Source organism: Myotis brandtii, unplaced genomic scaffold (genome assembly GCF_000412655.1).
Source record: "Myotis brandtii unplaced genomic scaffold, ASM41265v1 scaffold923, whole genome shotgun sequence".
Classification (NCBI taxonomy): domain Eukaryota; kingdom Metazoa; phylum Chordata; class Mammalia; order Chiroptera; family Vespertilionidae; genus Myotis; species Myotis brandtii.
The window spans coordinates 1,146,135-1,158,275 of NW_005371804.1; the positions used below are offsets into that span (position 1 = coordinate 1,146,135).

Below are 12,141 nucleotides of genomic sequence, written 5' to 3' on the forward strand. Positions count from 1 at the left end.
ATTTGTTTGTTTTGTTTTAAAGAGCCCATGAGACCTTATTAACTTCTTGGTGTCCCCCTCCTTTATTGCCATTTTGTGTAGCCTTGACAAACTGCCTCTCAGTCCCAATGAACGCCTCCTGCTGGGCTGGCTGCAGCGACCTCGGGCACCGAAGCAGAATTGGGGCGCGGCTCACTCAGGCGTCTTTGCCTGCAGTGTCCGCCTGCGTGCGCTTTGGGGGTGGTGAGCAGGGTGCAGACTGGAACTCTGCCACTTACTAGCTCAGCATGACCTCAAGCTATTGGCCTCTCTGGGCCTCAGGTTCCTGTCTTGTAAAAGGCAACAAAGCCGGTGAGACACAGTGCATGGGCCAAAGCAGCCCTCATGGTGCGCTCTAGGGCCTCTGTTCTCATCATCTGCATCGTGATTGATTAGGACTGTACCCAGCCTGACACCAACCCCCATGACATATCTTCCAGCAAAGTGCCCTTTCTCAGTTTATGACCTTCAAATGCTCACCACGGCAGCGTTTTACTAGAGAAAGCTGACGCTGTGTTCAGGTGTAATTGATCTGGAGATACAAGACACTTACCTAAACCAAACAAAAACCAGTGTTCCTCACTGGATAACAGAACCACGGATTCCTCAGGCCGTGGGCTGCGCTCTGGCTGCCTGCAGAGCCTCCTCGGGCCCCTTAGCGGGCCTTCGCCTCAACGCCTCGCACAGGGACAGACACTCCCCCCTTGGCCTCCCAGCGGGATTCTGCTCCTGTGCCCAGGAGACCTGTCAGCTCACGTCAGCAGCGTTTCACTGTTTGCTATTATTTTGTCCAGAAATCACTCCCGCTGCTAGAAAATCAGATCAGGGAGAGCCACCTGAGTGCCACGGAGGAGCTGCGCCAGTGCGGGGAGCACATCCCCAACACCGACGCCGACAAAATGTTCTTTCTGGTCGAGGTGAGGACTTGGGGGGCTCCACGTGACACTCGGGCCCAGAATCTGGCCGCTCCCTGTTGTGGCCACACCCTTCCAGGTGGCCCAGCGCCTCTCCAGGTGGCCTCTGTGCCTCCCTGCCTGGGTCCTGCGGGAGCCCTGTCCTCCCTCCAGTGTCACCTGGGAGGGGAGGGGTGGGTGGGTGAGGTACTGCCAGCCCCCGTGCCACCCTGTGCCCCGGCCCGGCTTCTCAACCACAGCACAGTTGAATGACGTTACCTCTTTTTCAGAAAATTAAAGTGTTTAATCGGAACATTGAAAGGTTAGTAGATGGAGAAGAAGTCGTGAAGGAAAAAGAGACCCGCTTATACAACAAACTCAGGGAGGAGTTTAAAAACTGGGTCCTCGTACTTGCAGCCAATTCCCAAAAAGGTGAGTCTTGGGACAGGGCTGCCCCACCAGCAGTGTCGTATTTACCACAGCCAGGAGCTACTCCCGGCACAGAAAGTGTGGGGAGCTGACTGCCCACACCGAGACCCTGGCCTGCGGGGTGCGGTCACACATGGCCGCCGTGGGAGCCTGCCCTCACCCACTCCGCAGAAAGCATCTCCACATCCCGGACTTTGTTCTCTCTCATCTTTGTTGTGAGGCTAGACCCGTGGTCGGCAGACTGCGGCTCGCAAGCCACATGCAGCTCTTTGGCCCCTTGAGTGTGGCTCTTCCTAAGACTTAGGAGTACCCTAATTAAGTTAATAACAATGGACCTTCCTATATAGTTTAAGTTTAAAAAATTTGGCTCTCAAAAGAAATTTCAATCGTTGTACTGTTGATATTTGGCTCTGTTGACTAATGAGTTTGCCGACCACTGGGCTAGACAATCCCACTTCCCCCATTTCTCCCTGCCGGTAACCCCTAAGCCAAAACCAGAGGTGAAGGCTTTGATAAGAGTCTCCTGGCTCTGTCTGGCATGCTTCCAACTTCCATTCTGCTGCAGCCATGATGGAAGTAGGCTGTGTGTGTGTGTGTGTGTGTGTGTGTGTTGCATCTTTGTCCATTTTGGCACTTGATAAAAACAGCACTATTGCCTAGCTGGCGTGGCTCAGTGGTTGAGTGTCGACCTATGAACCAGGAGGTCATGGTTCAATTCCTGGTCAGGGCACATGCCCGGGATGTGGGCTCTATCCCCAGTGGGTGGCATGAAGGAGGCAGCCATCAATGATTCTCTCTCATCATTGATGTTCCTATCTCCCTCTCCCTTCCTCCCTGAAAGCAGTAAAAACAATTTTTTTAAACGTCTGCCTCTTTCAAAAAAATAAAAACAAAAATTAGCAATAACAAATGTGCCGAGCCAGCTCAGCCAAGGGTTTGAAAGCCTGAGTGAGGGCGGTGAAAGGATAAAGAAATGACAGACAGAGAGAATAAGCTGGGTCTAGGTGGATCTTCCTGTGCCTGGCTGAGGCCACAGAGAGAGATCCAGAGGCAAGCTGAGCCTTTATTTTATAGTCAGAGGTAAATAAGGTAGTGGTCACCATAGTTATAGTGTGCTTGTGAGTTTCACTTGTTTTGACAGCACTTGCTGCACCTCCCCCAGCCCATTAGCTACCCAGATAAGATCTAGGGAGTGTCATAAGGTCAAGCCTAATTATGCTAAGAGGACTGTGCCCTCTAAGCTGGGACTTGTTTGTGGCTTTGCCAACAGGTCAGTCCGAGGCTTAACCCTATAGCCGTGCCCTACAAACAAAAAACAGCACTACTCATTTCCATGGTAGAACTCCTCCAACCCTAGTTTAGCTGAATTTTTGAGAGACTTGTAAGTGAAACAACATCTAACTTTTTATTTTCATTAAACTCATCCGCTTCCTTTCTATCAACTATACACACTCAGCTTCTCTCTCAGGGTGATGACTCTCAGTTGAAATACATTTTTTTTTAGAGTCAGATTTTGTTCCTGAAAAGTCACTGTCAGACCTTGTATTTTTTTTTTTTCATTATGAAAAGGACTCCATTTAGAAGCATTGCCTTAGGGTACGTACAGTAGATGAGCAAGCCTTTTAAAAATCCTTTTATCTTTAAAATGCCTGTGGTTTGTTTCACATTGCAGTTAAAAATATTATCCATGAAGAAGTCTCAAAATATGAAAACCAGTACCGGGGCAAAGAGCTTCTTGGGTTTGTCAACTACAAGACGTTCGAGACCATCGTGCAGCAGTACATCCAGCAGCTGGTGGAGCCCGCCCTGAGCATGCTCCAGAAGACTGTGGGTGAGGACCGCCCCCAGCACCACCCACGGTCTCCCGGTCTCCGCGCCTTGAGGGAGGGAGAGACGGGGATGGAATGATCAGTCACAGCCTGCAGATCTCCTTTGCCCATTTTGGGGACCAGGGCACCAGTACAGTGGGCTTCACCTAGTCAGACCCACCCCTCCACGCAGCTGTGTGAGGAAGAGTTGGGTACTCACCCGGGAGGATCACGCACGCCACGAAAGGACAGGAAATTGAGGGCCCCTGCTCAGGGGGGTGGTGACCATGGATTTTGTGTCTCCCCGGGACTAGGTACCATCCCTTCTCTCACGGTCTGTAGATCTGAATAGAGGCACGTGCCATGATTTCTCCGCCCTGTGCCAGTAAGCCATTTGATTCCTGCTTGCACTTCACTGATGTCTGGTTTTTCCTTTGGTCAGAAACCGTCCGGCAAACGTTCATTGACACGGCCAAAACACATTTTGGCGAATTTTCCAACCTTAACCAAACAGCCCGGGTGAGTACCCCCAGTTCGCCTGCTGGGCACCTGTGCGGATTTATTAGGGTCTAGCTTTCGAAAGAAGGCGGGTGTGTACTGCCAGTTAGACGTGCGAGGCTGGGGATAGCATTGTGGGCGGGCTCGGCGGGCGATGCGAGCAGCAGCGCTGTTTTGCTTCTGCCCGGGAGCTGGGGGGCCCTTCCTGGGAGAAGTGAAACAGCACTGACCTTGTTCTCTCGGTCCCCTGCGGCCTGGCAGGGTGTGACCGAATGTATGACTGTCCCTAGTGACTGGCGGGTATTTGGGGCCTTTTTCCTACCTGAAGGACAGCATTGTCTACTAGTCCTTGTCCAACATTTTTATTAGTTTGACTTAAAAATATTGCCACCGCTGTGTGGGTTTCCACTTAGCAACTTAGCCACTCTGCCTGAATCCCAGTCACAGTACAGGGAAGAGAGTGGCTCTAGATAAAGCTCTGCCCCGGCCTCGGCCTCGGCTATGGCCAGAATCTCATTCCTCACTCTCATTCAGGTGGGCAAGGCAAGGATTCTGTCCCTCTCCCCGGGTACAACTTAATTTCTCTTTCCCCTCTTCACCCGGTCGGTGAAAATTAAATCTCATGAGCCCTCCAACTTCCCCAGGGGCTGTCCGAGCCCCGGGCGCCTCACCACAGGGCCTTGACATGCCTGTTCCTTGGCAGTCACACCTCCCTGATGGCAGCTTCCCGGATGTGCGCCCTGCTTCCCAGGCCTCGGTGCTTGGCCCCAGGTCCCCTGTGCTCCCAAGTGCAGGGCTGGTTCTCCTAAGCTCTTCCAGGCCGGCCTGGGCACCGGAGCTCTGCTGCACCCTCAGCCCACCCTGGGGCCCAGGGACCTCCAGCGCCCACCAGGGCTCCAACCCCTGGCGCCGTCCTCTGAGAGCTCAGAAGTCTCACCGTAGCTGTCTGTGCCGTGCAGGGCTGTCCCGGCCACCATCCCAGACACACCCTCCGCCATTGTTCCTGCTCCTCCGGAGCCTCGTCAGAGCCAGGGGCCTTGTCACCTCCCATGTCATGCCTCTTGGAAGTGATACACGGGCCATTTCCATGTTCAGGCCCCAAATCTGCAAGGGGGTATAAAGCATATATTCTTGTTTGCCACATACACTCCACAGAAAGAAGAATCAAGTCCCTGTGAAACCCACCTGCTCTCTCTCTCTCTTTCTCTTTCTCTCCTCTGAGGTTAACCTCTCCCTTCAGTGCACAAAAGTCTCAAACTCAAAAGACAAGAAGTGACTTTTCTCCACTGTCTCCATCCCTTTCCCAGAATGCCTTTCACTGTGTGGGTGAGGCAGGAGTCACAGGGTTTCTGGCAAACAAAGATATCAAGCGCTTACCCCACTGTGCTCATCGGCACTGGGGTCATCCTTGAAAGCTTGGACTCAAGCCAACTAGAGATACAAGAGTGATGGACATGAAAGTGTAAACTGAGCCACAGTCAAGGAAGCAGAAAGGGGGTGATGCGAGAAAATGAAGGTCCGGGCGCAGAGAAAGAATGGGTGGTGATAGGTGGGACTGGCTCGGGCAAGCAGGGAGGAACACACCCGGATCAGTGAGGACAGCAGCAAAAGACGGAGGAGGGACCTTCGGAAAGTCACCATTTAAAGCATCAGGCCTCCTTTGACCTTAAATTATTTTTTAAATATGTTTTTATTGATTCAGAGAGAGGAAGGGACGGGGAGAGAGCAATAGAAACACCAATGATGAGAGAGAATCATTGATCAGCTGCCTCCCCCACGCTCCCTACTGGGGATCGAGCTCCAACCTGGGTGACAGGGAATCGAACCATGAGCTCCTGGTTCTTGGGTCAACGCTCAATCACCGAACAACCTTAAATCATTTCTAATTCTGTGTTCAACATCACAGTACTTCCTGAGTTGTTTAAACACCGAGGGGGGACCCAAACAGCAGTGACGTGCTTCTCTTTCTTCTCCAACCAGAACAAGATTGAAGACATCAAAACAAAGCAGGCAGAGACAGCAGCGAATATGATCCACCTGCAGTTCAGGATGGAGCAGCTCGTTTACTGTCAAGACCAGATTTACAGCGAGATTCTGCAAAGAATTCGGGAGCAGGCTTTTAACACGGACGGAAGCATGTCACAGGCTCCTTCCCTGAAACTGTCTGCTTCCAATAACTCGTCTTCTGTTTCCTCCATCACCGAGATCGGGATGCACCTGAACGCGTACTTCTTGGTGAGTGTGGGTGCACGTGGCCCGTGCGGGGGGCACGCTGATTGCGAGGTGCTTACCTGGGCAAAGAAGGGAGGGACCCTCTCTGCTCTGATAAAGGACTCATCTATTCTCTATCATCTTACGGGAACCCTGTCAGACACTTCTAGTGAATTTGCCCCAAATCAGGTTCTTCATGTCGCACAGCATGTACTCAAAAGTAACTCCAACCCCGAAGTTCTTTGTAGTCTATGCTGCGCAGGAAATACGTTTCTCAGAGGACAGCAAAATACAACTCGTCTTGCTGGTCATGCTTAGCTCTCCTTGATGTTTAGAAGGCGTTCAGCTCCTGACGTGCTTGACACCCACCAGGTTCACAAAACAGGAATGAGATTCCTTTCCCGAGATTATGTGGCCCAATCAGCTTCATGGTTTCTAACCACCTGCCCCCTGCCCCCAACCCCACTCGTGGACTAAAGCAGCAATTTTCAACTGGTGTGCCACAGAAAGATTTTAAAATATAGTTTTATTGATTTCAGAGAGAGGAAGGGAGAGGGAGAGATAGAAACATCAGTGAGGCCCTAGCCAGGTTGGCTCAGTGGATAGAGCATCGGCCTGCGGACTGAAGCGTCCCGGGTTCGATTTCGGTCAAGGGCACATGCCCACGTTGCAGGCTCGATCCCCAGTGGGGGGCATGCAGGAGGCAGCCAATCAATGATTCTCTCTCATCATTGATGTTGCTCTCTCTCTCTCCCTCTCCCATCCTCTCTGATGCCTCCTGCACTGGGGATCGAGCCCACAACTCGGGCATGTGCCCTGACCAGGAATCAAACTTCGACCTTCTGGTTCATAGGTCAATGCTCAACCACTGAGCCATGCTGGCCCGGTGTGGCACAAGAATTTTTAAAACATGCAATACCTGACTATTTAGTCAGGAGCACTGACCTCTTTTCCCTTAGATAGTCAATTAAAAAAAAAATGACAACAGCCAACACAACATAGCTGTCCTGTGTGAATGAATCAAAATTATACCTATTTTTTGGTCAGATCGGCAGAAAATATAATGTATTTTTTGGTGTGCTGCAGAATTTTAGTAATTAGTTTATGTGTGCCATGCGATGAGAAAGGTTGAAATCACCGGACTAAAGTACGAGGGCACACAGAATGGAAGGTAGCTTTTAAACTGCAAAGAAACCCAACTACTGAAGCCTTTTCATAATCAGAATAAAAAGTTGAGTTACTAGATGTGGAGTCCAGCTGCCAGGCAAGCTGGCCATGCCTGTGGAGAGAGGGCGCGAGGTGAGGACTGAGGCAGGTCCTGATCTGTCCCCAGAATGGGGCCAGGAGGTCTCTGCCGAGAGGTGGAGCGGGGCCGGGGAGGGGCTCCTGGGAAGGCTGGGATGCCCACGAGGTGCCTCGGGTTTGCTGGTCTACCCCGTGGGTTCTTAGTGCCGAGGGAATGCCTAGGTGGGAAAACTGGGCCTCCCAGACAGAAGCTCCTCGTGGTTTGATACTGAACACTGGAGTGGGGTGGACGGGACCACCAGGACTTAGCAAGGTGACCATGTGTGTGTCCTGAACCCCGAGGCTTCTCTCTGCAACCACAGGCCTTGGGGCCAGACCCCTCCAGCTGACCCTTCCTATCCCCTCTTCCAGGAGACCAGCAAGCGGCTCGCCAACCAGATCCCATTCATAATTCAGTATTTTATGCTCCAAGAGAACGGCGATTACTTGCAGAAAGCCATGATGCAGATACTCCAGGAAAAGGATCAGTATTCCTGGCTGCTTCAGGAGCAGAGCGAGACCGCCCTCAAGAGGAAATTCCTTAAGGAGAAGATTTACCGGCTCACCCAGGCGCGGCGCGCTCTCTATAAATTCTCCTCTTAAAGGGGGCAGATAGATGGGAGGGCAATAATACTTGGGAGTTTTATCTTCTGTGCGTTCATTGGAAGGGGATGTGGCGCAGGGAGTGGCTTCTGGTTCGGGGCCCGCCTTTCCCGTTGCTGTCTGTCCATCTTCGCTGAACTGCCCCAGAGTTTAGATCTGAAGTCTACACTTGCTTAGATCTGAAGTCTACACTTGCTTAGAGCTTCACCTGCACCTTAGTGAACAGATGTCTCTCCAGTCCCTGACCTCATTGCCTCCAGTTACAACTTTCTTAACTACTGCTGTCACTCCTTGTTCATTTGTCTCTCCCCACCCATCAGATTAGGAGACCGCCCCCCCCCCACCCCAGGAAAAGTCAGTATTATATTCTTCTTCCATATTTCCAGAATCTTGCATGGCACCTGGCACATAGTAGCCGCTCAATAAATGCTATCTCATTGCACAAAGGAATGATGGAGATCACCTGAGGCCATGGCTGGAATCAGACTTCGCTTATTGGGGATGATGTCCCTTAGCTGGTCACTTTCAGATGAATTGGGTCATGCCACCTGCTGTGATCACATTTCCCAGCTCCCCCTGGGAGAGAAGGAGCTGAACGATACTATTATTAATCATATTGTTTCCCTAGTTATGACAATCTCCCGTTGCTACGTGCTATTTATTTTTACTTTTTTATTGAATTTATTGGGATTACGTCTGTTACATGTTAAATCTTAAAGGGAAATTTAATAATAAAAAATTTTAAAGAAAAGTTATAGAGCTTCACACAGTGGTCATCTCTAGGTTGGAGGAATGAGGCTATTTTATTTTCTTCTTCCAGTTAAGCGATCCCCACCTCATAGGAATTTTAGGAGGGTTAAGTGAAACCGTTTCTACAAACTACCTGTCCCAGGAGCTTGTGTTAAGAAATGCCAGCAATTCCTCCCTCCAGCAAAGACCTCTTTTTTTCTTTATTTCTATGTTCACAGAGCAGCCCTCACTACTGAAGCTCTTCCGCCTGCTCTTATGTTTAGCTCTCTGATACTTTTTGAGCCAATTGTTGTAGATAACAGTCCAGTTTCATTCTTGTGCATGTGAATGTTCAGTTTTCCCAGCCCCAGTGGTTGAAAAAAAACTGTCCTTTCCCTCACTGTCCTGGCACCTTGTCAAAAAGAATCCGACCATATGTGCGAAGGCTTATTTCTGGGCTCTCTGTTCCATTCCATCGGTCTATATGTCTGTCTGCATGCCAGCACCACAGCTTTGATAACTGTAGCTTTGCAGTATGTTTTGAAATGAAGGAGTGTGAGCCTTTCAGCTTTGTTCGTCGTGCTCAGCATTATTTTGGTTATTTGTAGTCCCTTAGGGTTCCATATGAATTTTAGGATGGGTTATTTTTTATCTCTGCAGAAAATGTCATTGGGATTTTATAGGCATTGCATTAAATCCCCAGATCACTTTGGATAGTATTTGCATTTTAACAATATTAAGTCTTCCATTCCATAAACACAGGATGTCTTTCCACTCATTTATATCTATTTTAATTTCTTGAAGCAATGTTTTGTAGTTTTCATTGTACAAGTCTTTCACTTCCTTGGTTAAGTTAGTTCCCACGTTTTTTATTCCTTTTGATGGCATTGTAAATATAACTGTTTTCTTAATTTTCTTTTCTAATTATTCATTATTAGTCTACAAAAATTCAACTGATTTTTTATGTGTCCAATTTGTACCTTGCCACTTTGTTAAATTCATTTATTAGTTAAAACAGTTTTTTGGTGTTTTATTTGTGTGTGTGTGTGTGTGTGTGTGTGTGTGTGTAATCTTTATGGCTTTCTACCTACAAGTTCATATCATCTGAATGTTATCTCTTCACTTTGCTTAATTGCTCAGGCTAGAACTTTCAACACTATGTGGAATGAAAGTGCCAAAAGTGGGGATTCTTGTCTTGTAAAGCTATTCTGGTTTTAAAGAACTTTTGTCATATTGAAGCTAAAGATGAAGAGAATTTAAAAGACAAAACATTAGTTTAGGTGTTCTTTGCTTTTTAAAAAAATTTGGCTTCTCCCCCTTATTGTATGAGTTAGTCAAGTACAGAGAGTCAGTGGCAGAGCTGAAGAGAAGAATCAAATCTCCTCAGATTATAAATACTGTTGTGAAAACAGTCTGAGAAAATAAAGTCTGGTGCTTAATATTTGTTCCATAAATTGTATATTCAATCTTTCCCTAAATGTTCAATATGGTTCACACATATGTATACTCACACACACACACACACACACACACACACACACAAGCTAACTGCTGCAAGGAACACTTTAAGATCTCTGTGGCTTGCCTGGTCAGCGTGGCTTTGTGGTTGAGCATCAACCTATGAACCAGGAGGTCACAGTTCAATTCCGGGTCAGGGTACATGCCTGGATTGTGGACTCCACCCCAAGTAGGGGGCGTGCAGGAGGCTGCCAATCAATGATTCTCATCAGCGTGATGTTTCTCTCCCTCTCCTTTCCTAAAAATAATTAATGAATTAATTAAAAAATAAAATAAATAAAAAGATCTCCACAGCATAACACAGCGTGTTCCCCACTCACATCATGCAGTGTAAGGTGGGTTGGCAGGGTCCTGAGCCACTCAGGCCCTCAGGCCCCCAGCCTCCCTCCATCTAGTGGCCCCACCATCGTGGGGGCCTTGGAGCCTCCACCAGACTCTCTGTATCAGGCAAGAGGGCAGAGAATTGCAAGGGAGGTTTCCAGGAGCCAGGCCTGGGAGCTGGGTACATTACTTCCATATTCTATGGGCAGAACTTGGGCCTGTGGCCACACCTAACTGCAAGGCAGGCTGGGAAATGTGGTCCAGCTAGCCAGGCGGGAGAAAGAGGGAATGGGATTTGCACATTGCCACACCTGTCCCTCTAACACAGATGTGTTTCCTGCTCTTCCTTCTTATCCCAGGCTTGCTCGCTCCCCCCCCGCCCCCACCCCCGCCCCGCCGCACACAGCTGATTCCTCCTCCAATGTTACTGTGGAACTGGGGCTTTGTACCTAACAAGTTCGGAAATAAAGGAAGACCACGCGGATGTGAACAAGCAAAGTTATTTATTCACAGCTGACTAGCAAGGAGTCGGCCCCCCATCACGTGTGCCCTGTGTGACTGGTTAGGGTGCATATTTACCTTTCTCTGGTTGGTCCTAAGTTGAAAGTGGGGACAAAAATTAGAGAAGCTATCCGTTATGAATCAAGTCCTGTATACTTTGGGCCAGTTGTTACGGGGCTTAGCATTTGGCTTCTGAACTGGTTACTAGAGATAGCAGTCTGACTTCCTACATGTCTGACTTACAGCAGTTGGCTCCCTGGGCTGGTTACTGCAGATAACGGGTTGGTTTCCTGGGCGGGTTGCTGCAGGCTCGGAGTTCTGTTTTTATATATGGTTTGGCCATTGTCCGTGTGTATATTCAGGCTCTCACAGCTGACCTTACCCTGTGGGACCTTCCTCTCACCTCTGCCCGGGACACGGCAGACCTGCTCATGTAGGAATATTTGCTTGGATCAATATCTGGCAGTCTGCCTATGCACATGATCCACTCCCCTCATTAGGCCACCCCGAGATTCCCCACAGGGCTGGAAGTTGCTATTTTGGGGTGGAGGTTTGGGGGGAAGGTGTGTTTTCTTTTTTTTAAAATATATTTTATTGATTTTTTTACAGAGAGGAAGGGAGAGGGATAGAGAGTTAGAAACATCAATGAGAGAGAAACATCGATCAGCTGCCTCCTGCACAGTCCCTACTGGGGATGTGCCCGCAACCAAGGTACATGCCCTTGACCGGAATCGAACCTGGGACCCTTGAGTCTGCAGGCCGATGCTCTATCCAGTGAGCCAAACCGGCCAGGGCGGGAAGGTGTGTTTTCTTTAATCAATGGTGTAGTGATACAACCACAGAGTATCCATGATGGGATACTAAGAGTATCCAACATATGGGATAAACAAGTTTGAATTTCCTATCGTGTCCTGTGGGAAGCCACTGCTTGCCAATACTGTCATGAGCGTGCATCGAGGATGCACCTTGAGCGGTTAGCGGGGCTGACAATAAGCACCCATTGTTTGTGTTGAGATAGCGGTGGCTCAAAGCAATTTCCTGACCTGATAGCCTCCAAGTAAATGTTTACTGGATTTTACTGATCTTTACTGACCTTTGAGACTGCCTGCCTGCTACTTGTTTGCCGTGCTTTACTGAGGGCAAGCTGTGTATCTAAAACTGAATAAAAAGCGGACTAGGCCAGGTCTCAGTATGCCTTTTTCAGGAAAGAAGTTCCACCTGGCCTCCCAAAGCCTTCTAAATTCATATTTCTTGTCTAGCATTTTCATTTGTGCGTCGGCCCCTCCTTCAGATCCTGAACCTTGCCCCTGGAATTTCTTATCTGATGG

At 49.0% G+C, this 12,141-nt stretch overlaps 1 protein-coding gene across 5 annotated transcripts in view; it reads left to right on the top strand.

The window, feature by feature from the left end:
* The window catches only part of MX2 (MX dynamin-like GTPase 2), a 33,196-nt gene extending 23,869 nt beyond the window's left edge, over positions 1-9,327 (top strand). For all 5 annotated transcript variants that reach the window (XM_005885686.2, XM_005885687.2, XM_005885688.2 and 2 more), the window contains 6 exons: positions 813-935; positions 1,202-1,343; positions 3,013-3,171; positions 3,591-3,667; positions 5,627-5,881; positions 7,514-9,327. In XM_005885686.2, coding sequence (XP_005885748.1) covers positions 813-935; positions 1,202-1,343; positions 3,013-3,171; positions 3,591-3,667; positions 5,627-5,881; positions 7,514-7,744 — 987 coding nt within the window. In that variant the 3' untranslated portion in view covers positions 7,745-9,327. The remainder of the gene's footprint in view (positions 1-812; positions 936-1,201; positions 1,344-3,012; positions 3,172-3,590; positions 3,668-5,626; positions 5,882-7,513) is intronic.
* Positions 9,328-12,141: the final 2,814 nt, after the last annotated feature.